The 24,624-nt window shown below is 50.5% G+C and overlaps 1 protein-coding gene across 1 annotated transcript; it reads right to left on the bottom strand.

The window, feature by feature from the left end:
• Window positions 1-18,924: 18,924 nt before the first annotated feature.
• SIX2 (SIX homeobox 2) lies at window positions 18,925-22,182 on the bottom strand. Its single transcript, XM_012653824.1, has 2 exons — window positions 21,309-22,182; window positions 18,925-19,255 (listed from the first exon to the last, which is right to left on the bottom strand). The coding sequence occupies exons 1-2, from the start codon at window positions 21,866-21,868 to the stop codon at window positions 18,925-18,927; spliced, it is 891 nt and encodes a 296-aa protein (XP_012509278.1). The 5' UTR covers window positions 21,869-22,182.
• Window positions 22,183-24,624: the final 2,442 nt, after the last annotated feature.

Below are 24,624 nucleotides of genomic sequence, written 5' to 3'. Positions count from 1 at the left end.
CAAAAGTCAGCCCTCCTCCACGTGGCTATCTTCCTTTTTGTTGGCAAAATGGCTACAGCAGTCCCAGATCACAGCCTCAGGTCACTCAGTTCAAATGGAGAGAGAAAGCCATTCTTCTCTTCCTTCAGTGGAGTTAGATATGTAAGTCCTACACTTCTCTGTGATTCAAACCAATTGTGACTCTGTGCAGAATGCCACACTGACCTAGGCCTGGGTTACATGACCGTTCTTTTAACCAATAATTACGGGAAGAGGGCTGGGATTATATTGATGGTATTAAGGCAACCAGGACCCTTGTGATAACATACTGTTTTCTTAAGAAAGTCTTTACCTTTTAAAGATATATAATAAAGTATTTACAAATTTTAAAATGATATTAAAATGTTATTAATTTTATACCTCATCCAGTTTTAATTATTTTCACATGTTTTATAATATACATAATATCACATGCAGTGTATTTAAAATACACATATGGATCATGCTCAAATATTTTTTTCTGATTCAGCATGTGAACAAAACACTTTGTAGATTAATGGAATCTACTTCCATCTTCCCATTAATTTAGCAAATATTTATTGAGCATGTACTATAAGCACATACATACTGTACTAAATACTAAAGATAACAAAAACAAGGTCTCGCCTTCATGTATTTTGGAAGGGAAGATAAGACATGTTAAAAAAAGAAAGTGCTTGAAATACAGTGTTGTGACAGAATTGCTCACAAAGTACCGTGGGACACTCAAGTGAGAGGGGTCAGTTCTACCAAGAGGAGCCAATCAGGCAGGGCTTCACAGAGGTGGGGACATATGATCTGGGGCAGAGTGAAATACTGACCTCTGGAACCAGTGCATGGTGGCAGATACTTGCCCCCTTGCTCCACCTCTTCTTTGGACCTTCTCTAGCTCTGTTAAGGCTACCTCTGAGTGCAGTGATGCATTCTACACAGTGCTCCAGAGAGGAGGGAAGGAGAGCATTTCTAGACCCCTTCCTGTTGACGGTTGGAGCTAGACCAGGAACTTCATGATGGCAGGACCCACATTGTGCACATATTTGCAAATTAGCACTGGGTACGATGCCTGCACGTCACAGACCCTTGATTAATGTTGTGCCATTGAATTTCTTGACTACCCTGCTCATTAGTTAATGTCTTTGGAGAATAGCGAACAGTAATCTCTGTGCTTCAGCCTTCATCTCCCAGTCCATGAATTTAGGTTGTTAACCATCCCCAGTCTGTCACTTGCCTCACTTTACCTGTTCCTTGCCTGTCTGCTCACGAGGATTTGTGAGATCTTCCTGAATTTCTTCTCATCTTCTCAGTCCTTTACTCCCTAGAAGGGTGTGGTGTATATCACCTGCACATCTGGAGATTTCACCATGCTCTTCCAGATCATTTATAAAAATTAGGTACAAATAGTTCTGATACTGATTCTACAGGACAGGGAAAGGATAAATTCAACTCTCTCTGTTTTCCAATAGCTTATGCCCTTCCGTAGCTATGAAAGAACAGCTGTGGCTTTTAAAAATCTCTCTTCCGCTTCTGGACTCTTCCCGAGAGAACCAGTCTGAACTAAAAATGGGAACATCTCTGAAAGCCTCCTAAGTCCAGACAAGTTCATCCAGGATCTATGTGGCTGGACATTTCTTTCATGCTGATGCCCAGGCTATGCTGCAACTTATCTTTTCCTAATACGCTCTGATGGGGACAGCATGTACTGGGAAACCAGGAGTTACAACTTCTTGGCTAAGCCCACTTCGTTGCCTTAGGGAGTACTTTGAACTGAGTCATGTAATTTTTCTGTAGCTTTGTAAAATAGAAATGGTCAGACTTAATACTACACCCCAAGGAAATATTGAGAAAATAAGTGCAAATTACGCACATAAAAGGACTATAGGGTTCCAGGAAGAAAGAGTATGGTTTTTGAATACAGAAAGGTAATTATAAGGTTAGAATTAGACACAAGTGCGTGTGCCTGAAAACCCAAGGGATTTGTAACTAAAATAAGATAGGGGTTTATTTCTCTTCTACTTAAATGATGTCCAGAGTAGGAAATCTAGGGCTAGAATAGAATCTTAAATCATATGAGATTCAGGCTCCTTCTGTTTGGCTGCTCCACCAACTTTAGAATGATGCCTCATGGTTCAAGGTGGCTGTGCAAGCTCTGGTCATCACATCTGTATTCTTTATGACATCTGTCATAAGGAAGGAGGAAGGGGAAGAAAGGAATATTTTTCCTTGAAGAACACTTCCAGAAATTTGTATACAACACTTTCAATTATCTTCATTAGATGAAACTTACATGGTACATCTAGCTGCAAGGGAGGCTGGAAAATGCAGCTTTATTCTGGGCAGCCATGTGCCCAGCTACAATCTGCAGGTTCTATTATTAAGAAAGATGAAAGATGTGGGTATTAAATAAAGGGCACAATAGCAGTCTCTGCTGAGGTGGGAAGGTGAAGTCCCTTACCAGAAAGAAAATGGTCCTAACAGCCTGTCAAGCACACACACAAAGCACTAAGGAATGTGAAAAATATATACACATATTTTTGCTTGGGTCACTTTGTCAGTTGCTACTGGATTCACCTTAGAGAAGCATCAGGAGGGTTCTCCTCTATGACCTTTTATTCTCTTTCCTTCCCATTACCATGGACTCTCCATCTTTTTACTCCCTACCTTTTCCCCAAAGTCCTAATTCTTCCCCCTCTTAGTCTCTAAGTCCAGCTGCCAGGCATAGTGCTCATGCAGGAGATGCAAGAAAACAGCTCTTCCCAGCTCAGCTGCACAGGGCACAGCAACAAAACAAACAGACCATGCTGTTGCTAATACTGATTGCTTCTGAAAGCACACTATGATAACGGAGTCTCTGTCACTTTTTTTCTAACTCATCAAAGACCTCCTTCTATTTTCCTAATTTGGAAATAAAGTTGCCCTTCCCACTGAATTATTGAGAAACTGAATATCCATGTTTGGGTTTCCTAAGTCCTCATAGGGGAGCAATGCCCCCATTACACACCATGTGGTATCTGACTAGAGCACATTCCAGAAGTGGAGAGGGTATTTATAAATAATGGGTATGGCTGCAGAAACATTGACCAGGAGTGTGCCAGGCTTGGGAAACTGGCTGATAGGGATGTGAGCTAAGAATTCAAGTACTCTTGTTCTGGGATAAAATTCCCTGCTTGTCATTGGCATTTCTCTGAGGAGTTACCCTAGCACTCTGCTGGGGGCCAGCCAGGTAAATTGAGCCCCTTTCCTTGATGAAAGGAAATATGGGATAAAGGCCTGTGGTGTCCCACAGGATTGAGGCTAGTGGAATGTAGTGTCAGGAGGGTGCTTTTGGTCCCAAGTAAGAGAATATCCAATAATTAGGAAATTCTTTGGTTTGCATACATAAAATGTCCAGAGGTAGGGCAACCTTCAAGCCTGGTTGGATCAGGGCTCTGTCTTATTTTCTCTGGAATTCTCAAAAGTCAGCCCTCCTCCACGTGGCTATCTTCCTTTTTGTTGGCAAAATGGCTACAGCAGTCCCAGATCACAGCCTCAGGTCACTCAGTTCAAATGGAGAGAGAAAGCCATCTTCTCTTCCTTCAGTGGAGTTAGATATGTAAGTCCTACACTTCTCTGTGATTCAAACCAATTGTGACTCTGTGCAGAATGCCACACTGACCTAGGCCTGGGTTACATGACCGTTCTTTTAACCAATAATTACGGGAAGAGGGCTGGGATTATATTGATGGTATTAAGGCAACCAGGACCCTTCCCTGAATCTGGGGCTGAGGTCAGTATCATCCAAGCCACGTGGCTGCTATGCAAAAGGAGAGAGGAGTGTCCCCAAAGGAAAAACTGGGCACTGTTACAAAGAGATAAGGAGACAAGGAATGGTGTCTGGTACAGATGTCCCTTCCAGGGTAGCTTATTTCTGGCTTCTACCCAAATCAAGGGACCGTGAAGAGGGAAGGGAAGAAGTCCAGATGAGGAACTAAACCAAGGCAGTGACCTGGGGCAGCTGTGGAGAATCTAGATTAGATGGAGCCAGGTGGGCAGAGAGCCAAGGAAAAGAGAGCAGGAATACTGAAAGGAGCTGTTTCTAGTAAAATCCTTTCTGAAGTTCTGGCAAAGTTTTAGCTGTGTTCTGAGAAGGGTAGGGCTTATTGCTGAGGCAGTGTCAAGCCCCAAACCAGCCCTTGAAACTATCAGGATAGTGTTAATCAGCAAGAGAAAGTATAGATGGATAGACTCAGTGTTCTATGTGCCAGGACCCTACCCAACCAAGAGATTATACCTCTAGTATCGACCTCTATATTGCATGGTGACATTTATTTGCAACTGGCTTGAGGTATGGAAATATTGCACCCCCAATTTAGGAAAACTGAGAATTGCTTAGAGATGAATCCAGGCTGCCCTGGGCTTCCTGACTCTCAGTCCAGCCCACTCCTTCTCCCATATCCTCCTTTTTCTCTTTCCTTTTATTCCTCCTAATTCCTCTTCTCTTTTCCTTTTCCTATAGGCTCTCCTTTTCTTCCTTTTCTCTTCTTTTGCCTCTTTATTTCTCTTCACTCTCTTTTTCTTCCTCTATCTCCATGTTCCCTCCATCCCATCTTCTCCTTTCTTTTTCCTTTATTCTGATATTTCACAGATGTTTGGCTTTTTGAAAGCAACTCTAGATTGAGATCATTTAATTACCAAAATGTAAATGATTTGAACTACTATCCCTTCCAACATAGATTTGAGTTTGATTTAAAAAATAATAATTATAGAGTGTGGAGGAAAGAGGGATCCACAAAGCCAGTGGATCCAGGACAACCAGCCCTCCGAGTGGGTCCAGGAAAGTCACTTCATCTCCCTGAACTTTAGCTTTCTCAGCTGAAAAATGAAGAGATGGATTATGTGAATTTTTCAGAGCCCTTGACAGGCCCTTTAAGACATCTGGAAAAGAAGTCTGGGGGCCAGTCCCTCCGCATCTAGCCTGGGTTTGTTTTCTTTGGTGGGGGTGGGGAGGAAAGAAGTGGCATCTCTAACAGTGGGGGTGAAGATCAGTGAGTGCTAATTGGTATCTCAGGGAAATGACATAACCGAGGACCACGGCTTCTTCACATCTTGATAAGCCAGTCATGGTTTTGTGAAATAGTGTTCACTGTAAATTGGAGGCTCTTTTGGTAGCACTTGAGAATGTTTTCAGAAAGCAAAACTCATTTTATTTGGGAATGTCTTAATTTCTCCTTCGTTTTTGAAGGATAGTTTTGTCAAATGTAGAATTTTAGTTGAGAGGTGTTTTTTTTTCTTTCAGCACTTTAAATATGTCATCCTACTGTCTTTTGGCTTCCATGGTTTCTAACGAGAAATTAGTCATTAATCTTATTGAGGATCCTTTGTACATGATGAGTTGCTTCTCTCAATGCTTTCAATTTTCTCTCTTTATCTTTTGACACCTTAATTATAATCTGTCTCAACATAGATCTCTTTGAGTTTTGCCTCCTTGGAGTTCACTGAGTTTCTTAGATATGTAGATTTATGTTTTTCATCAGGTTTGGAAAATTTTGGCCATTATTTCATCAAATATTCTTTCTGCCTCTTTCTCTTCTCTCCTTCTGGGACTTGGATTATGCTCTCATAGGTTCAGCTCATTTTTCTTCATTCTTTTTTCTTTCTGTTGCTTAGACTAAATAATCTCAACTGACCTATCTTCAAGTTTGCTGATTCTTTCTTCTGCCAGCTCAAATCTTCTCTTATGCCCCTGTAGTTGAATTTTTTTCAACTCCAGAATTTCTACTTGGTTCCTTTTTATAGTTTCTACTTCTTTACTGATATTTTCTATTTGGTGATACATCATTCTCATGCTTTCTTTTAGTTCTTTAGACATTGTTTCCTTTAACTCTTTGAACAGATCTCAAAGTCCTTGTCTAGTAAGTACACTGTCTGGGCTTCTTGAGGGACAGTTTCTATTGATTCAATTTTGTGCGTGTGTGTATGTGGGGACTATTTTCTTGTTTCTTTGTATGCCTCATAATTTTTTGTTGAAAACTGAATACATTGAATATTATAATGTGGTAACTTGGGAAATCAGATTTTAGCCCTTCCCTAGGATTTGCTGTTGTTTCTATCTGTTGGTTTAGTGACTTCTCTGAACTAACTTAGTAAAGTATGTATTCTTTGCCATGTGTGGCCATTGAAGTCTCTATTTCATCAGCTTAATAGTCAGCTAATGATTAGACAGAAGTTTCCCTAAACACTTGGAACCAAAAAAACACTCTCTTTGCAGAGGGATTCTGTGTGCATGTTGGGCACATCTTCAACATTCAACCAGGAATTTTACAACTCTGCCTTAGCCTTTACATTCTGCTTGTGCAGAGCCTCAAGGCCAACCAGAGGTAAGAGCTTAGAGCCTTTTCAGGTCTTTTCTGGGCATGCACACAGCTTTGGGCATGTATATGGTCTTCTAGATTCCCAAGAATATGTTGAAGCTTTCCAAAGCCCTTATTCCCTGAGCTCTTATTTCCCAAAAGCTTTCCTCCCAAGCTTTTGGGTAAGTCTATTGTTTGTTCAACTGTTATCCATTGCCTCAGGCAGGAGAAACTAAAGCATTTGCCTGTAATGTTTTTGATAAATGCCCCTTGGCAGTGGCTTTGGCACAGGGTAAGTTCTAGTCAGGCTGGCAAGACAAAGCCAAGCCTTTTGAACAAGACTTCAAGGGAGGTACCAGACAGATCAACTAAGGACAATTTGTGAATGAGGTCCATTCTGCTCCTTCCTGTATTGGTTCTGAGAATGTGGACTATTATTTTCAAGATGACTTCTGAGATGGTGAGCAAGAGATGGGACTAGGGTAACTCAAAATTCCACAAAGCCCCTGTTCTTACTGAGATTCAGCTGCCTTCTTGAATAAGTTGGGTTGCTGCAAGGTATTCGTTAGTTTCCAGAGTTCTGAAAAGTTGATTCTGATGGTATTTTGTCATTGCTTTTATGGAAGGATGGGCTTTTGGAGTTCATTATTCTGTTACCAAAAGTTTGGCACTTGCCCAGAGGCTGCATCAGAAGAACGAGGCAGACTCCCATATCAAAGTACCAGCATCCTGTTTCTGAGCAGAAGTACGGAGTTTTTAAAGGTTCTGATCAATCCCATCTTTGGCTAAGAAAATCTTCTGACCTCCGCCTGGATTAATCCCATCTTCTGTGGCACAAAGAACAAAGGACACTCCCCTGCCCCTTCTGACCACTGATCTGAGGCAGGGATGCAGGTCCTAGCTCTCCAAAAGGAGTGGGGGACGTTTTAAAGAGACATAAAACATTTTTGCCATTTTTTTCAAGCCATTTCTTCTGTTTCATTTCTGCCATTTTCACTGGAGGTTTCTTCCCCCAAAAATTCATTTTAAAATCCCAGCAAAGCAGCTCAAAGACAACAGGTTTAAAGAGCTGTCCTCCAACCCAGCATTTAGTGTAACAGTGTGACTATTGCCAAACTTTATATGACTTCTAAAGGAACAATGCTCTTATCTATGCCATTATTCTCAAGGTCTTTCTTCCAAGGATTTCAGGCTGATTTCCACACTGATCAGATTTCCTGCATCATGTCTATGGAATGAGAGGCCATGGATAGTCCTCTCTCCCTTCATTGCTAGAGAACTGAAGTTCAGAGAGTCTTGCTCAAGGTTGCACAGGAAGGTGGGGATAGAGGTAAAATTCCAGATCTCCTGATTCTCCACCCACCTAGTGCTATCTCTGTGAGAGAAAGCTGGGAGATCTGTGCAGGTTGCTCTGTGTGGATTAGAATTTCAACTTCTCCATTATTCTTAAGTGTTAGCATCAGCTGATCTCTCCCTACACCTCTTCCTCTCTGCTCACACCCATTCTCACAGATCATGAAGAAAAGAATTCTTAGGACTCTTGAAGAGGCTACCACCCTCCCTGGCTTCTGGGAAAAGAACATTCTCATTCAAAGCATTGATTCTAGAAGAGTCTATTCTTTTAGAGTTCTCTGCCACCTGCTGTGGTCTATCCCAGAGAAGCACGCATGTTAGAGTTGGAGAGGATAACTTCCCACTACAAATGAGGACACAGATCCAGCCATCTATCTACATAGGGGATTCTCTGTCTGGCAAGCACTTCACATTTATCTAATTTATTAATTAGGCTGCTGTGTTCCAGGAGCACATAAAGTAGTGCGAATGGTACCTTCTGGGGTTAGTCATACTCTGGGGCAGAATTATACTAAATTGTTATAACAAATAGATCCCAAAATGTGTTGGCTCAAACACCAAAGAAGTTTATTTTTCTCTTACTTAATCCATGGTAGCTGTTCCAGGTTGGGGGGTGGTTTCAGTGCTCTATTTCATGTAGTCACTCAGGGACCCAAGCTAATGGTAGCTCTGCCATCTTCAATGCATGACTTTCAAGGTGACTGTGGTCATTGCCATTCTAGCCTGTGGGAAGGAAGAAAGAGTACGAGGAAGCACATGTGGGAAATTCTATGGGCCATGTCTCAAAGTGACCCACATTGTGTCCACTCACATTTCTTTAGAGAAAACATAGTCATGGGGCTACAATTAACAGCAAGAGAGGCTGGAAAAGGTCATGTGGTTGGTCTGTCAGCCATACGCCAGCTACAGTTCTGTTTCTAATGAAGACGAGGGGAAAATGATATTTATATCCCCATATCTGGTACTGAGCAGGTAGAGGTACTGAGAAGACATGTACTAAATGATGGAATAGATGAATGAGTGAATGGATAAATGAATGAAGGAATGGAGTGATTCTCCTACGGTTACATGGCTAGTTAGAGAATTTCTTCCGTAGCATTTACTATTCTATTAGCAATGAAAGAAGTTACATGTCCCTCCAATATTCCTCCACATTTCCAGAAAGCATCACCATATGGGTGCATGAGAAAATAATGAACAATTGTCCCACTGTAAGGAGATCCAGTGGATAGAATTCTGAAACTACACTATATATACTTGGGGGATGGGTATTTTTCTTAATGTGATTTTTAACTTTACAAATAAGTTAGCCATGGTTTTTTGTTAACAAATTGCTTTAGTTTTTTAAAGCAATTTTTTTTGTTTACACTTTGCTGTTGTTTTAGTTGTACTTGTTATTGCTTTTATAGAAACATCAGTAAAGGTCTTTGGAGGTCACCAAGTCAAACTCTCTATGAATTTAGATGTAGTGTCCCCCAATATCCATTCTCCTTTTCTTCTTCCACAATAGAATTGCTGGATTTTAATTGTACACGACTACCCTAAATAAAACCCACACTTTACAGTCTTCCTGGCAGTGCATTGTGATCATGTCACTAGGTTCTGGCCAATGGGATATTGTATGGCAGCCTCTAGGAATCTTTCTCGTCAGACAGTGTGCACATTACTTTACCTTCTTCATGCCTTCTTCCTCCATCCTGCTGCTGTCTTGGGACGTGAGGTTCAGGTCATGCACAGTGTAGCAACTAAGTAAGAGGAGCTTGACTTTGCACTAAGCCTAGGTTGCTTACCTACACTTTAATGTGTGAGAGAAATAATCTTCTATTTTGCTTAAGCCACTCTCATTTGCTTTTTTTTTTAAATCACTTCCAGGGGCAACTTGTCCAAATTAATATACTACGCAACAATGAGGAAAATGAGATCCAGAGAAATGAAGTGACTTGTAGTCATTTGCAGGAATGGTATCTCATGTAGTATCTCCACATGTATTCTTTCCTACAGAAAAACCTAGATAAGTAAAAAAATGACATGACAAATTAAATAAACAACCCTCCCCCCAAAAAACACTACACAATCATCACAATAGTAAAAGCAACAATAATAAATACAAATGCATGGAAAAAGGAAACTTTACAGAGCACAGATGCCTCCCTTCTGAAATCACTGAGAACTGACCAACCCTTCCTACAGGCTCAGTAAATCGTTTTTCTGGGATTGTTTTCCTGTTCACACGTAGCTTCCCTTGCAGTTGGGTTGGTCATGTAACTAAGCTCTCCATCCAATAGAAAATGAATGAAAGTGATGTACCACTTCTAAACCAGCCCCTCACCCCCACCTCCCATGTCCATCCTCCACACTCCTCACCTTTCCAACAACTAAATGCGAAGTTTCCTAAGGTCCTAGCTAAGGATGGAACCACTTGATAAAAGAACGTTTGTCCTTGAATCGCCCCTTGGGAAACCACCTCCTGACCAGAAACACTCCGATTGGACTGTTATTTGGGGGAGAAATAAGCTCAGTTTTGGAATTTGTTACAGCAACACCTTACACAGTCTCTTCTTCTGTGTTGGGTAGACTTTGAGCTGGAGGTAGGTTTTTGTTTACATAGTTACCAGGTACAGTGGTATTTACAGTCTTTCCTGGTCTCTGGTTTGGTGCTCAACACATCTCAGGTGCCTCTAGGTGACACAGCACTCTCTCTTTATGCTGTGCCTGGCTCCTGGTTCCTGGTCTCTCAGGAGAAAAGTGCTGCTTGCTCACTGGTGCCTGCCTAACCCCGGAGACTGTGTCTTGGCTCCAGCTATTCTGGACTGTCACCTTCTTCACCCTTTCTCTGAAACTTTGTCTTCACTCACTCCTGCCTTGATCCTAATTCCCTCCCCATCTCTTCCTATTTAATATTATTTGCCTTCAGGGTGATCATTTTACCTACTCCTTTAAGGAATAATAAATAATTGATAAAGTGAGTCTTGACTTCTACACCTAAGGCTTCAAACTGACATCAGGGTCTAATCTTTCCGAGTAAACAGAAGTCTTGAGTTTCTTCCCATTTTCTCTAGTTAAAAAAACCTATAGAGCCCTTTGGGAACCACCCACAAAATTCTTATTCACCTTCTAAGGAAATCTTTGGCTCCCAGCTCATTTGCTGAGAGCCTCACCTGACAGGTCCTGAGCCCAGTGAGAGAACAAAGTTCTAGTTCTCAGTTCTGTCCACTTCCTCAAGCTTTCTTTGTAAGAAGTGGCCTCAGGCATTCCTTTTAGTTATTTCAGAGGCAAGTTGCTCTGATTTTGAGGTCCATTTAAGTCTCTGTAGCATCACCCAGACCTCCATGATAGCTGTTATCTTTCTGTATCCTTTCCCCAACCCCAGGGGAACCATCTTTACTCTTTTGGCTGCTTTGGTACCTACTATTTCCCCAGAATTCAACACATCAGCTCAACAATAGTATAGAGAGAGCCTCCATTAAGCCTGGGACCTCAGGAAGGCCACGTATAACATTTTTTTTTTTTTTTTTTTTTGAGACAGAGTCTTGCTCTGTTGCCTGGGCTAGAGTATAGTGGCATCATCACAGTTCACTACAACCTCAGACTCCTGGGCTCAAGTGATTCTCCTGCTTCAGCCTCCCCAGTAGCTGGGACTACAGGTGTGCACCATCACACCCAGCTAATTTTTCTATTTTTCATAGAGACAGGGTCCCGCTATATTGCTCAGGCTGATCTCAAACTCCTGACCTCAAGTGTTCCTCCCACCAGACCAGAACAGACCTGGCCCATCTCCACCATCCCCCTTAAACACACACACTTAGTCCCCACTGGAAATCCTTATCCCACTCTCCACCCTACAGAAGAGATATTGATGGTACAAGCTCTTTGATGATTTCACCTAAGCTGGGCAATTCTGTCAGTTTCAAGATAAGGGTTCAGAGGACCCTGGAAAGCCACCATAAGACATTTGAGCTGATGAAGGAGGTCACCCATCCAAGCCTGGGGAAGGGAGGGAGTGGGCAAAGGGTGAGGCAGGCTTAAGGAAGCAAACTAGGGGTGAGACTCACTCATCCCTTTCCCTTTGGAGGGAAGAGCCCCCACCCTGATGGGGTAGGAGGAAGGGAGTCAGAGGGAATTAGAAAAGCAGAAAAGTGGAATAGTTTCTAAAGACAAAGGAATATAAATATTTAATAGCTGCTAGCATTTATAGGTACCTTGCAGAGTGTCAACAGTTTCACAAACATCCCTTTATTTAATATTCACAATTATATAGGGTAGGCAGGAAAGTAATTCTTAGCCCCATTTGACAGATAAGAAAGCGAGTATTAAGATGTTATGTGTCAGGCTGGGTGAGGTGGCTCAAGCCTGTAATCCTAGACCTTAGGGAAGCCGATGCGGGAGGATCACTTAAGGCCAGGTCTGTTCTGGTCTTTAGAGAGCAGAGTCTAGACTCCTCCTCCCACCCTGGCCTACTGGCACCCCAGGAATGAATGTCATGAAACTTTAATATACTGCCCCCGAGACAGAGAGCCATGTCTCTGAAGGAACAATGTGGGGTTAATGGAGGAGGAACGGGCAAAAAGGGGGACGTCCCACCAAGGACTAATGGCTCAGTCCCTCAGAGTCCCTGAATCCGCCTCATCTTCCCGAGCTGAGTGACTGGGGAGGGGGGCGCAGGAGGAGGGCGAAGAGAGAGGCAGCAGGAGGCTCACCCTGAGTCCACAAGGTTCCACATTTACTCTGCACTGGTCGAAAACCCCTCGGTGCTACTTGACCTTGAGTCAGGTCTACATAGCAGAGGGCGAGCGAGGAAACAGTAATTATTCCTAATTTTTGCAGAGATAAACTCTCACTGGACTTAAGCCTGGGACAGGCTGCGAGTTTCCCTACCGCTGCTCAGCCTCAGGCCAGCCCTAGTCTTACTTTTCGTTTGGCCCTCGCGCTGCTGAGAGCTGTCCCGACCCCCTAGGGGTCAGCACGCCCAGCCCTGCCACCCGGAGCTCCGGGACTAGGCGCCACTGCAATCCGGGGCAACGCGCTCGCTCGCACGCGGCCGGCATCCTGGGAAGAACGTGCGCTGCAGACTCTGAGACCGAGTTCAAATGCCGGTCTTGCCGCTGTAAAGTGGGACGCCGGCAGGTTCCCGAATCTGGCGCCTCAGTCACTTCTACCAGTAATAGTGGCTTCTTTGTATGGTCGCTGCGAGAAACAGATACCAGGTGTGTAAAGATCCCGTCGCCTATTACGCGTTCGAGAAATGGCTGGTTATGCCGTCAGTCTGGGCACCAGCAAGTCACCACGGAGCAGCGTCTCCACGGCCCAGGGCAAGTTCCTGGACTAATTTTGCCAACAACGAGTTTTTGGGCGAGGGAGAGCGCCTGGCTGAGCGAACCGACACGGGCCCTTGGAACAGCCCTGGCGGAAGGGGAGGGAGGTCGGGCAGCTCGCAGGGTCCGCCGCACCGCTGCTCTCGCCTTCCTGTCCGACAAGACGGGTCACTGTGGGACCTCAGGCGGCTCAAGTCCGACTCCGGGCCGGGGCGGCGGAGGCAGCACTCGCCTGCAGGACTTCAGAACCCCAGGCGCGGGCCAGTCTGGCCTGGATAGCAAGAGGTGGAGTCCCCTGAGTCAAATGGCTACCAGGGATGACGGAGTTGCCGATGGCTTTGAAGCCTGAGGCGCGTCCCAGGAGTCCTGGCTCCCATGCCTGGCCTACGTCAGGCCGCTGGCTCAAGGGGCTGGAGGGAATAGGGCTACCCAGCCCCGCTGTCCCCAGCTCCCCTGCCCTCAGGCCCCAGAACTTAGCGTGACCCCAGCAGTGAGAGCGATACTCGCCCCCAGAAAGCCAAGCACGGGTGCAGGAGGGACTTGGGAAGCCTGTGTCGCAGAGGACAGGCGGAGCCTTGTATTCCTGCCCGTAGCAGACCCGCGGCGGGGCCGGGTACAGGGTACTCATCTCGGGTGGACGCGCTTGGCGCTCTAGGCAGATCCGGCCCGCCGCTGGTAGTTCTTGATTTAGCCCTGGCAGTGACAAGGGTTGCAAGTGTCCTAAAGCAGGCCTCGCCCTACACATTCACCGTTGTGCTGGCCTCTGGGGTTTGCGGGTCCTCTCAGGAAAGGGGGCCTTTGGGGCAACTAGGGGAGCCTCTCGGGCTTTGCGAGGAGGGCCTTCTTTGGATTCACCCTAAAGGTATTTCTGAGACTCCACTGCAGGGCGCGCGGCGCAGGCATTTTCCTAGGCGAAGTAGCAGCCTCGCCGCTGAGACTGTGGGGAAACGGAGTGGAAAACTCGCCCCACTGGAGGGCACTTAATATGCCTCTACACCCCGATTCCACACCCGCAACCCAGGAGAAACCATTTCCGAGTTCCAACCTCACAGGCACTGCGGAGTTTTGAGAAGAGACTCAGACCTTGACCCTTACACCTGGACTCAAGGTCTTTCGGGACCAGGCTGGGCTCCATCGCCCGGCCACGGACAGCAGAGACCCGCAGTTCCTCCTTCCCTTCCTGCTCATCCGGCGCACGACCAGCGGCTGCAGGAATGAGAACAAACTCACTGCGGGGTTGGGTTCAGGCGGCACGAGAGGAGAGGGTGGTCCTCCTCCAGAATAGGCGCATCTGCTTATGAGCCGAGCGCTCAGACTTGCCCAGGGCTCTCATGGGCTCATCCTCATACCCGTGTTCTCAAAAATTGCCATCCTCCCAAGGCGCACTTCCACCCGGTCTGCGCACACTGGCGCATTTTTTCTCTCTCTTTCTCTCGCGCACACACACTTTCATGCCTTCTCACATCTCCCAGGACATCCTCAGGCACTGGGTCGCCGTTCCCCGCTAGCGTGCCCTAGGCAGGGTTGAGCGCCCAAAGGACTGAAGCTATAGTCTGGAGTGGGAACACGAAGAAAGGAAGGGGCCCAGTCGCAAGTCCATCCTCTCCTTGTTCCCTTCACACAAAAACATTCACTTATCTCCCTTCCGAACCCTAGCGGCATCCAGGCCGGAGGTGGGAGCTAGCGGAGAGAATTACCTACGTCCTGACTCCGACAACCCCCTCAGCCGGTCCTTACTTTTTTCATTGGCTGAAATTGTATTTCCTACAAGGACTAGGGATAACCGAGGATCTAGTAGCCCCATGTTCTCTCCCCAGATCTCCCTGGCTCTGTTTAACTTTTCCTGGTGCTACATGACACCACCACCTGCTGCCCAGGCAGGCCCGCCACTCCCTCGAGTTGAGACTTGGGATAAGAACTGGAGGTCCTGACCCAAGTCCTAGCGAGAGCTATGGGCCATGAGGGTGGGGAGGAGACAAATGGGGATGAATTGTGAGCCCCACATGTTCCTCTATGCCCTCTGCTCTTTTACGCCCCCAGGCAGATTTCCTTGCTCCGGTAGCTGTCCTTGCCAGCTACTCTGAGAGCTGGCTTCTACTTTTGTCATAGAGTTTCTGCTCTAAAGGGCTGTGTGGGTAGGGAACCTGGTTGGGAACAAATGAAGGGCTTCTCATAGCAAATGCGGTCAGGGGAACAGAAAGGGAGACTCTCGGTGCTTCCAGTCGCTAGGTCTCTTTTGGTGGTTGAAACAAAATCATGGCTTCCTCAGCATCTGATGGGGACATGGGACGCGGGTGGTGGTGGAGGGGTGACAAGCCACTGGGACTCCTATTCAGTGGATGCCAATGGGGAGTGGCTCTACTCAGCGGGCAACATCTGTGCCAACATTATGTGCAGGTGGCTTGTGATGATTGAGGCAGCAGCTCAGTCTTGCCAGGTATGGAATGGAGGGCTGGCTTGTATAGATTTATGCAGTGGGAGAGTGAGTAGCTGCTCAGATTTATTTCCAGACCTTCTGCATAAGACCTACCTCCCATAATATTTTCTGCATAATATTTTCAGGGTTAACTTTCCAAGGGAGAGGAAAAGAGGGAAGTTGCAACAAGTAGGGCTGCTGCACTAGGATTCACTTTACTGAATAAAGCTGGGGACTGGCACCTGCCCCCTACTGGTAGGTGAGAACTCTCGGCAAACTCCAGTGATTCCACCTGGGCAGCCTCCCAGAGCTTGCCTTGGGTTGAGATCCCAGACGAGCTGCCGCCCTGAGCTGGGACCACCTTTCTCTGGGACCAAGCAGCGAGGTGCCAAGGCCTTCTCAGCAAGCTGTGCTGCAAGGCCTGGTCTTGCCCCAGCAGGTCTATGGGCAGGGACTGGCTGCTAGCAAAGGCACCAGTGTGTGGTTGCGGATTTGTGTGTTTCTTGGGAGAACCATGCTGTGTATGTGTTTTTACGTGTGAGTACATGCATACAAGAGGGGTTCATTTGTGCATGTATCTCATATATATATCAGTGGGGAAGTGCCTGAGGACATGTGTTTGCATCTAAAATGGGGCGACGGTCTGTGTGTGCTTGCTTCTCTGTGTTTCTGTGCATGCAGGTGTGAACGTGTGTGTGTGTAATAGATCTGGTCTGTGTGTTTCCCTGGTTGGCTGCTATGTGTGAGAGGGTGAGAGGTTTTGGTACCATCCACCATGCCTGGCACACAGCAGACTTTCCATAATGGTGAATGGAATTTATGTTAAATGTATATGTACGTGTCCTTGTGAATGTTGGTACAGAGCCTGTTCCCCTGTGAGTGCGAGAGTCAGAATGGGGGCTGGGTAGGGGTGATCTGGGATAAAGGAGCTACTGTGTTTGCCTCCTCCCCAGAGTAAGCATGGCGAAGACTGGGTTCTGGCGCCAAGAACAGGGCATCACCAAGTCTTGTCTGGAAGGCTGGGCTGTTGCAAGGTAGGCTTCATGAGTCTCTTTGCACCCTCAGGCAGTAGCCAGCTGTTCACCCTGCTGGTCAGCAGAAGTTGGGGTGTTCAGTCTTACAAGCACAGATCAGTTCCTTACAAGCACAAACCTGAGTAGTCCCCTGAGAGCAGAGCCTCGCCTCTCCGGGAGAGGCGCAAGAGTTTCCGGGGCTGGAATTCCTCTTGGGGTGCAGAGATGGAGGGACACTTAGTGCAGTCCCAGACGGGGGGACTCCAGCCACGTCTAGCAGTCCCAGCCTCCTCGTTATCCCCTTGACCTTCAGGCCTGCACAGAGTCAACACTGAGGTGTAGCCTCCCGCGCCATTAGCCACCACCCCTCCAGCTGCTCGAGTCCAAACCTGTCTCAACTGGGAAGGAATCTTTGATACTTAGAAAGTCCGAGAAAAAGGGTCTTGTGATTTTATTCCGATTTTGCCAGAAAGCACTTATTTTACCAGAAAGGAAAAGTGCAGAGAGGTCCCAGCGCTCTAGGATCTCGGAGCCGACAAACGCCTCGTCCCCTTCAACCCTTCCCAGCCCGGGACAGCAGGCCGGGCCCGCGGCGTCCTGGCCGCGGAGGAGGGACGTGTTCAGAACCTACAGCCACAGCGACCTGAGACTACTTCCTCAACTTCTTCCTCTAGGAGTCCTGCCCGCTTCAGGTCTGCCCAGACCGGCTTAGACGTGTCGCTTAAAGAGGGGCTTGGAACCCCTAGGGGAGGGGGCGCTGCAGGTTAACTTACAGCCACAGAAGCACCCACGGCGCATTGTGCGCGGAGACGCCGGCTCTGGCTGACCCTCCGAGCCCAGGCGTCCGCTTGCTCCCATCTAGAACACGCGCCTGCCCGCCGGCCGCCCGGACTCCGATTTCCCTCGTCCCCTATCCCTTAATGTCCACTGCAAACCGACAGAAGCAGGTTTCCGAGCTCGGGGACCTTTGCTCCACCGCCACACACGCACCATCCAGGCTGCGCGCCTGGAGCTTAGGTCTCAGCGGCGGTCCCCCAGGCCGGCAAATCCGCCCAGTGCATCGCGCCCGGTTTCGCGGACTGCGACCACGCCAAAGGTCTGCGCGTCAGCGAACTTCCGGTGCCGGATTCAGTCCCCAGAGTTGGCATCTCCCAACACATGTACCCCCGCTCCCTGCACATCGCTTTCCACTCCCACCGCGACCCCCAAGGTGAAGAAAGAGGCGGGCGAGGGCTCTCTACGCGGGCGGTCGCGGTGTAGGGAGAGAAGCAGGCCACCCCCTCCCCGCCTCTGCAGGGAGCTTTCCCAGACAAGAAAAGGACGAGGGCTCTGGGGGAGGAGGTTTCAGAGTTTTCAGTCCCTTCACCTTGCCACTGATACACGTCGTGTGTGTAGGAAGGCATCTCCCGGTTTTGGGGACTCACCAGAGCATCGCAGCCCAGAACGGCCCACCCGGGGTTTCGAGTCCTAGAAGGGAAATTAGACACTGCTGCACTCCTGGCCAGCGGGCCTCGTGGTATATAACCATATATATTTATGATTTCTAATTTTATTATAAAATAAAAGCAGAAATATTTCCCGAAGAACATTCACATGAGGGCACAACAGGGAGACGTCAAGTCCGCAGCTCGGGAGGCACGCTCTGCCGGGGAGCGCTGAGGCCACAGTCCCGGGAGGAAGAGGAGAGCGCAACGCAGAGAGAGGGGGAGGGACGAGCGACGAGGGGGCAGGGGGCATTCAGGGGCTTCTGTGGCACTGCCCTTTCTCTTTCTCTTAAGTTACTGAGCAAAAAGCTGACACCTGCAGCCCCACTAGCCCCTGGGGATGGGGGAGGGCCTCTGGAGACGCCTAAGTTCCAAGGCCAGGTCTTTCTTCTGCCCCCCCCCCCAGTCTGGGAGTGAGGGATGGGGAAGAGGCAAACAGACACCTGGCAGGAGGAGAAAGACTGAGGGGTACAGACCGAGGGGCCAAAAAGCAGGGCAAGAGACTGGCAGGAGAGGAGAAAGAGAGAGAGACAGAGATAGACACACGGGGTGGGGTGTTGGCAAGTCAGAAATCTGGAAGGAAACAGACACAGAAAAGGGGGGAGACCAAGAAGAGGAGAGAGAGAAAAGAGGAGAGAAGAAAGCAGAGAATGCAGAGAAAGAAGGGGTACAAGGCAAAGGAAAGCAAGAGAGGGTTACAGAAAGAAAGGGAGAAGATCAGGAGAGAGAGAACAAGCATGGTGCATAATTTATTCCCTTCTCTGGTTGGAGACCCAGTTCCCCAGCCTCCAAAGGATCTCAAAAGAAAACGTTGAAAATAAATTCCGAACAAGCACTAAAACAGACAGCCATCCGCCCTGCCCGGCCGGCGGTTCTGCCCGCTCAGCGTGCGGGTCTCTCAGTACCTGGTGAGGCCGCCGGCGCGGGGCGCCCTCGAACACCGCCTCTCTCAGGTCCCCGGCGCCAAGCCCGGAAGGCCAGCGCGTCAAGGCAAGCAGGGTTCTAGGAGCCCAGATCCACGAGGTTGGCCGACATGGGGTTGAGGATGGAGTCCTGCAGGCCGTGGTGGTGTTGCAGCGGGTCCGCGCCGCCTCCGCCCGGCACCGGCACTGGCACCGCGCTAGGGCCGGGAGGGTGGCCCAGGCTGTGCAGGGACGGCAGCCCGGGTGGCGGCGGCGGGCTGAGCAGCAGCGCGGGGCTGGACGACGAGTGATCTGGCGTCCCCGACGGAGTCTTCTCGTCCTCCGAACTGCCTAACACCGACTTGCCGCTGCCGTTCAGCGACGAAGCCAGCGGGTTGTGGCTGTTGGAACTGGAGTTCTCGCTGTTTTCCCTGCAAGTGGAGGAGCAAAGCAGCCGGGTCAGCAGAGAAATCGAGCCACTCGGCGCCATCTCACTCAGCCGGAGCCTGTCGCCTAACTAGGGAGCCAGAACCGCCGCGCTGCTTGCGGGTGTTTTCGTTTTCTACCATTTTCTCGGCTGGCCTCCGGTTCTCCTTTCTGCCAGTTCTCTCAATCTCTCAACACCCAAGCCCTCTCCCTGCACCGTCTGTATTCTCCCTACCTCTCATGCTCTCAATCTCTTGAATATATCTTTCCTGTCCTCTGTATTTCCTGCCTGTCCCCCTTCCCTCAACATTTCTTTTAGGATCCGAGGAACAGGGCTCCCCAGAGTTGGGGAGCGGGCAGGAATAAAGAGAAGATGCCTGGATTTTCAGATCACTTTAGGCTCCTCAAGCCAGGCTTGCTGGGTAGAAGTGGGGCTACAGGATGAGGAACCCTAAGTCCCAGGCTGAGGGCCTCACTTGAAGTTCAGCATCTCACAGGCTTTAATTCCCTTTGCTTTTGTCCACCCTCAGGGAAACCCTTGCTGGGGAAGGCTCCTGGGGCCAAGGGTCCTTTCCCTCTGGCTCCAAACTGGGAGGGCCTGTGAGGGTTCTCCTTGCTAGGGCTAGGGACGGGACTACAAGGTGGCACAGTAGAAACTTCAGCTGCGGGACCAGAAGTTGGGGCCATGGATAGCAGCCCTTGGGACAAGGGAGAAGGAAGGGAGGGATCCGCTAATCCTGGCCCAGACTTTTGAGTTTTTATAACCAGAAATTCAGGGCCTGAATCTGTAGCTCTTACCTGGGGCCTAGAGAACGCAGGTCTTCAGGAATCTGGACACATGCCAGTCTGGGTGGAGGGGCACCCAGCAGACAGAACCCACCTCCTTCCTACCCTGTCTTTGAGTGGTGGCCCCTGTCCAGATTTGGATATTTGAAATTCTGGGTAGAATCATCTTCACTGGCTTCGCTTTTTTTCAGGGCTTTCCTGGGTGGGAACTTCCCACAGGGCTGGCAGCTGAGACCTCACCATTGTGGACACTCCAACCTCATGGTCTCAGATACCGGGGCCCAGCCTGTTGCACTTCTTCCCTTATATTCCCCAGATCTATTTCCACTGTCCAGCCCCCCTACCCCGGCCCTGATCATTCAACCTCTGGGCTGCACACGCCCCATACCACCAACTCCAGGTTTTGCTGTTACCCTCAGGCTAGATTCTGTTTCCACAGCTTATCTTCAGATTTGGGGTTCTGCCGGGCTACAGGGCAAGCAGTCACAAGGTCCTAACAGGCCAACCGGCTTGTTTCGGGAGTTTTTGTTTTCCCCAGGGCCTTCCACTTCCCGGCCTTTTTTGGTTTTCACTTCCCCCCCACCTTCCGGCCTTCCCCCTGAAGAGGGTAGGGCCTGCAAGAAGGGTCAAGGGCCTGGAGGACCAGGGAAGGACTGCTGGGTCCAGCAAGGCAGAGAGGGGCAAGTATTTCTCTTCTCTCCTAGAGCTTACACTTCCTCTCTGGAGCCTTTCACTTCTTGGTCCTTTCTATGTGGAATAAGGGACTCACTCTCAACTCCCACATTGAGACAAGAAAAATTCAGGCCCAGGCCTCTGCCCATCACGTCATACTAGGGAAGTTCCTATCCGATCACACTTTGGCCTAGAGCTAAGGCTGAGGAGATGCACAGCCGGCCACAAATATGCAACCTGGTTTCCAACTGGGCCCAAACCTCTCCATCCTTCGGAGGACATTCAGGTCTAGTCTGCTATGCCTACTTGACAGGGGATCCAGGCCCACAGTCCTGCTGCTCCCCCAAAGCTCGCCGCTTCTCCGCTTTTACTCACAAGCGATCGGGGAGTTAGCTGACAACTTCCCGGACTGCTTTGCCCGCTTCAGACGAATCCTTGCCCGCCAGGCCTCCGGCTAGACCTGAGTGACACCCAGGTCAGGCCAGGCTGCCGCTGGGGTGTGGCTGGGCCTGGGGGAGCAGTTTGAGCCGCTCCATGGGTGGGCAGAAGCCCTGCGACCCCTCCCTCGGCCCCGGGAAATCGGCGCAAAGCTCTACTTACCTTTCCTTGGCCTCGGCCGCCCGGTCGCGCTGCCGCCGGTTTTTGAACCAGTTGCTGACCTGCGTTGTGGTGAGGCCCGTGGCTTCCGCCAGCTCACGCTTCTCGCGGGGTGAAGGGTAGGGGTTGTGCGCGTACCACTCGCGCAGCACGCTGCGACTCTTTTCTTTGAAGCAGTAGCTGGTCTCCTCGCCGTCCCAGATGGAGCGCGGCAGCGGGAACTTGCGGCGCACGCGGTATTTGCCCACAGCGCCCAGGGGCCGGCCGCGCAGCTTCTCCGCCTCGATGTAGTGCGCCTTGAGCCACAGCTGCTGCAGCTTGGCGTGGTTGTGCGGCGAGAACTGGTGGCTCTCCAGGATCTTGTAGAGCTCGCGGAAGTTGCCGCGGTGGAAGGCCACCACGGCCTTGGCCTTGAGCACGCTTTCATTCTTGTGGAGGTGCTCGCAGGCGGGCAGCGACCACAGGAAGCGGCCCAGCCGCTCGATGTTGCCGCCCTGCTGCAGCACCTCGCACACGCATGCCACTTGCTCCTGCGTGAAGCCGAAGGTGGGCAGCATGGACATGGTGCCGGCTGCGCCCCCGCCCGCCCCCGCGCGTCCTCACCGCGCCGCACAGTGCCGCATGGGCGCCTCCCCGCCGGGCCGTGCGGGCCGTCCGGTCCGAGGAGCCCGCGGGCCGGGCCCCCTGGCCCGGCGCTGGCTCCCTGTGATCCCGGAGTCACAGCAGTACGTCGGCGCGCCAGGCGCGGGTCTCGAGTAGCTCCGCGCCCCCGCCGCCTGCGCGCGTCGCCTGCGCCCTCGCTAAAGCCCGGGGGCCGCCCGGGGCGCCGCTCCGCATGCTCCGCGCCCGCCCGCCGCTCCCTCGCTCTCTCCTTGCTAGCTCTCCCTCCCGTCTAGCTCGCTCGCAGCTTTTTTAATAATATTATTCTAAGCGGGCATGAGGCACGGCGGCCCGCGCCCTGATTGGTCCGGTTATCTGACCTGGGGCCGGCCCGCGCCAGACAATAGTCGGAGTCAAATTATTCGCCATGGAGACGCTGTCAGTCACTGGTAACCCGAGCCCCGGCGGGCCGGGCTGCTCCCCCCAGCCGGCTCCGCTGACAGATCGCCGAGTTCAGCGCGTAGCGGAGGGCCGCTGGAGATAGGAACCGGAGGAGCTCCAAGAGCCTGGGAGGCGGAGAGCGGCGGGGTAGAGGCCCGGGGCGGCGGTGATTGACGGGGCGGACGCCCAAAGAGCAAGGGAGGTGGAGGACACTGGAGGCGAGGGGGGCGGAATGGGGACGTGCGAAGACGAAAAGGGGAGGATCGAGGGGGGGAGGAAAGACGTGAGAAGACAAGACGGAAGATCATTTAAGGGGGTGCCCAGGAGGAAGGGGAGGAAGAGGGTTGGAGGGAGCCGGGGCGGGGTGGTGAAGAAGCTTTGGGTTGCTATTCGCAAAGGAAGGCACTACAGCTTCTCCCGGGTCCTGCCGGGTACCCCCACTGCCCCGGTTCCCACCTGGGTCACCTCTTCCCTCCCAGGATCGCTTTTCGCCGGGCAGATTCTCTTCAGGAGCCGACTAATGGGATGGGAGAGTTTGGACGTTCTCCGGCGCCACTCAAACACTTGGCTTTTTCTGCTGACAGCACCCCACCCCCATCCTAGAAACTCCGGACTCAGGCGGTCCTCGAGGGAAAGAGGGAGGGAGTAGGAGAGAGGAGTGGGGAAGATTTGGCAGTGGCTGCAGGCGGACGCCTGAGAATCAACTTCCCGGAGAATCCCGCCTTTCCTCCCTCTCCTAGCCCAGCCGGCTGCCCGGAGTCTGGTACCGCCCCAACTCCGCGCTCACTGCTCCTGGCCGGGCGGGGACTCAGACTTAACCCCACGGCTCCCACGGCCGACAAGCGCACGGCAGTTCCCTGTGGCCTCTAAGGATATCGACTCCGGCCGGCAGCTGCGACGCAGAACCGGAGAACAGCGCAGACCCGCAGTCTGCCCACGGGGGGCGGGAAGGCAAGGCAGGGGGTTTAGGACGATGTTGGCGCTTCCCCGGTGGGTGGTCGGGGAGGACAGAGGCAGGATGTCCGCCTCTCCGCTTGGGCTTGGCTCGGGATCCTGGCCACCTCAGCCTGGAAACCGGGTCACTGAGTTCCGGAATGAGGGGCTTAAAAGGGGGGTCCTGTTTTTTGCCTCTTTGTCAGGGCGCCAGTAGAAACACATGGTGCTGGTTCTGTGGGAGAAGAGCTCGCAGAGACGTGGGAGAGCTGGGGTGGGGGACGTGTTTCTACTGCTTCTAACGTTTTGAAAAGCCCGGGGCTTAGCTCCTTCCCCAGTTTGTCCTTTCCACTTCCGTTTCCCGTCTTCCCGCTCAGCTGCTGCAGACCAGGAGATCTCATTGTCATTTTCAGTGCCAGGACCCTAGCCAGCACAGATCGGGGCTCTGCCCTCAGCCTGGAGCTGTGGAACCTGAGTCTAGGCCACGTTTCTTTGTTCCCACCCTTTTAAACTTTCTAGGGGGGTTGTGCTGGAGTACTGGAATGGGAGTCTAGAGCCCTGGGTTCAACTTTTGGCTTTGCTTCGTGTCTATGGGTAAGGCACGTTCTTATGATTTTTGTCCATTTTTTCCTCTCTGCTCCAGCATTCCAGAAGTCCTTTGAGAGTGTTGCAGGCCTGAGAGAGTGGAATCCCAGGACTCCCCCTAAGACTTTAATTACTGGGGGCCTGCCCTGGTATGTTGAGGCCACAGGGCTGTCAAAGCAGGTTCCAGCCAGAAGGTAGGGGGAGGCAGTCAGCTTCCTGCAGAAACCCAGGTGGCATCTTTGAAGTCTGCATCTGTGGGCTGGGAGGAGCCCTACTGTATCTAGGCCACTGTATCCAGAGTCCTATGTACTGCCACACAAGGTTTGGCCCAGAGTCAGCTGTGAGCATGCTGGGAGACCTGGGGAAGAATTTACCCCAGGTTTCGATGAGGTTCAGAACCCACTTTGCTGGGCTCCAACAAAGGACATCTCTTTCCAAGACCTCTTCTCCAGCTACATGGTTAAAAGGATTCCGCTCTCAGGCTGGTCCCAGCTCTGGCCCTGACCATCTTATACCTTAGCAAGCTCAGGCTGGGGCTGTAGGGGGAGCACCCTGGCCTGGTGTGGGTGAGTGGGACCAGGCAACTACTTTGTGGTATGAGACTTTGGGCCAGTCTCTGGCCTGCACCTCCTCATTCTCTGCCACTATTAGATTGAGGCCTCGGTGATCTCTCAAGTCCCTGCTGGTTCTGGGCTGGGGTGGGTCTATGAATACCAACCTTGAAAAAGGGGGTGATGACTGGCCAGGCGGGGTGGCTCAC

This window comes from Propithecus coquereli, unplaced genomic scaffold, assembly GCF_000956105.1.
Source record: "Propithecus coquereli isolate 6110/MARCELLA unplaced genomic scaffold, Pcoq_1.0 Scaffold43, whole genome shotgun sequence".
Taxonomy (NCBI): Eukaryota; Metazoa; Chordata; class Mammalia; order Primates; family Indriidae; genus Propithecus; species Propithecus coquereli.
The sequence above is the reverse complement of the archived record's forward strand: the minus strand, read 5'-3'. Positions and strand labels throughout refer to the sequence as shown.

Bases quoted from the DNA above. Each gene is read 5' to 3' on its own strand.
- SIX2 (XM_012653824.1), bottom strand. From the start codon at position 21,868: ATGTCCATGCTGCCCACCTTCGGCTTCACGCAGGAGCAAGTGGCATGC. The intron at 19,256-21,308 runs GTAAGTAGAGCT...CTCCACTTGCAG, and splicing joins GCGGCCGAGGCCAAGGAAAG to GGAAAACAGCGAGAACTCCA.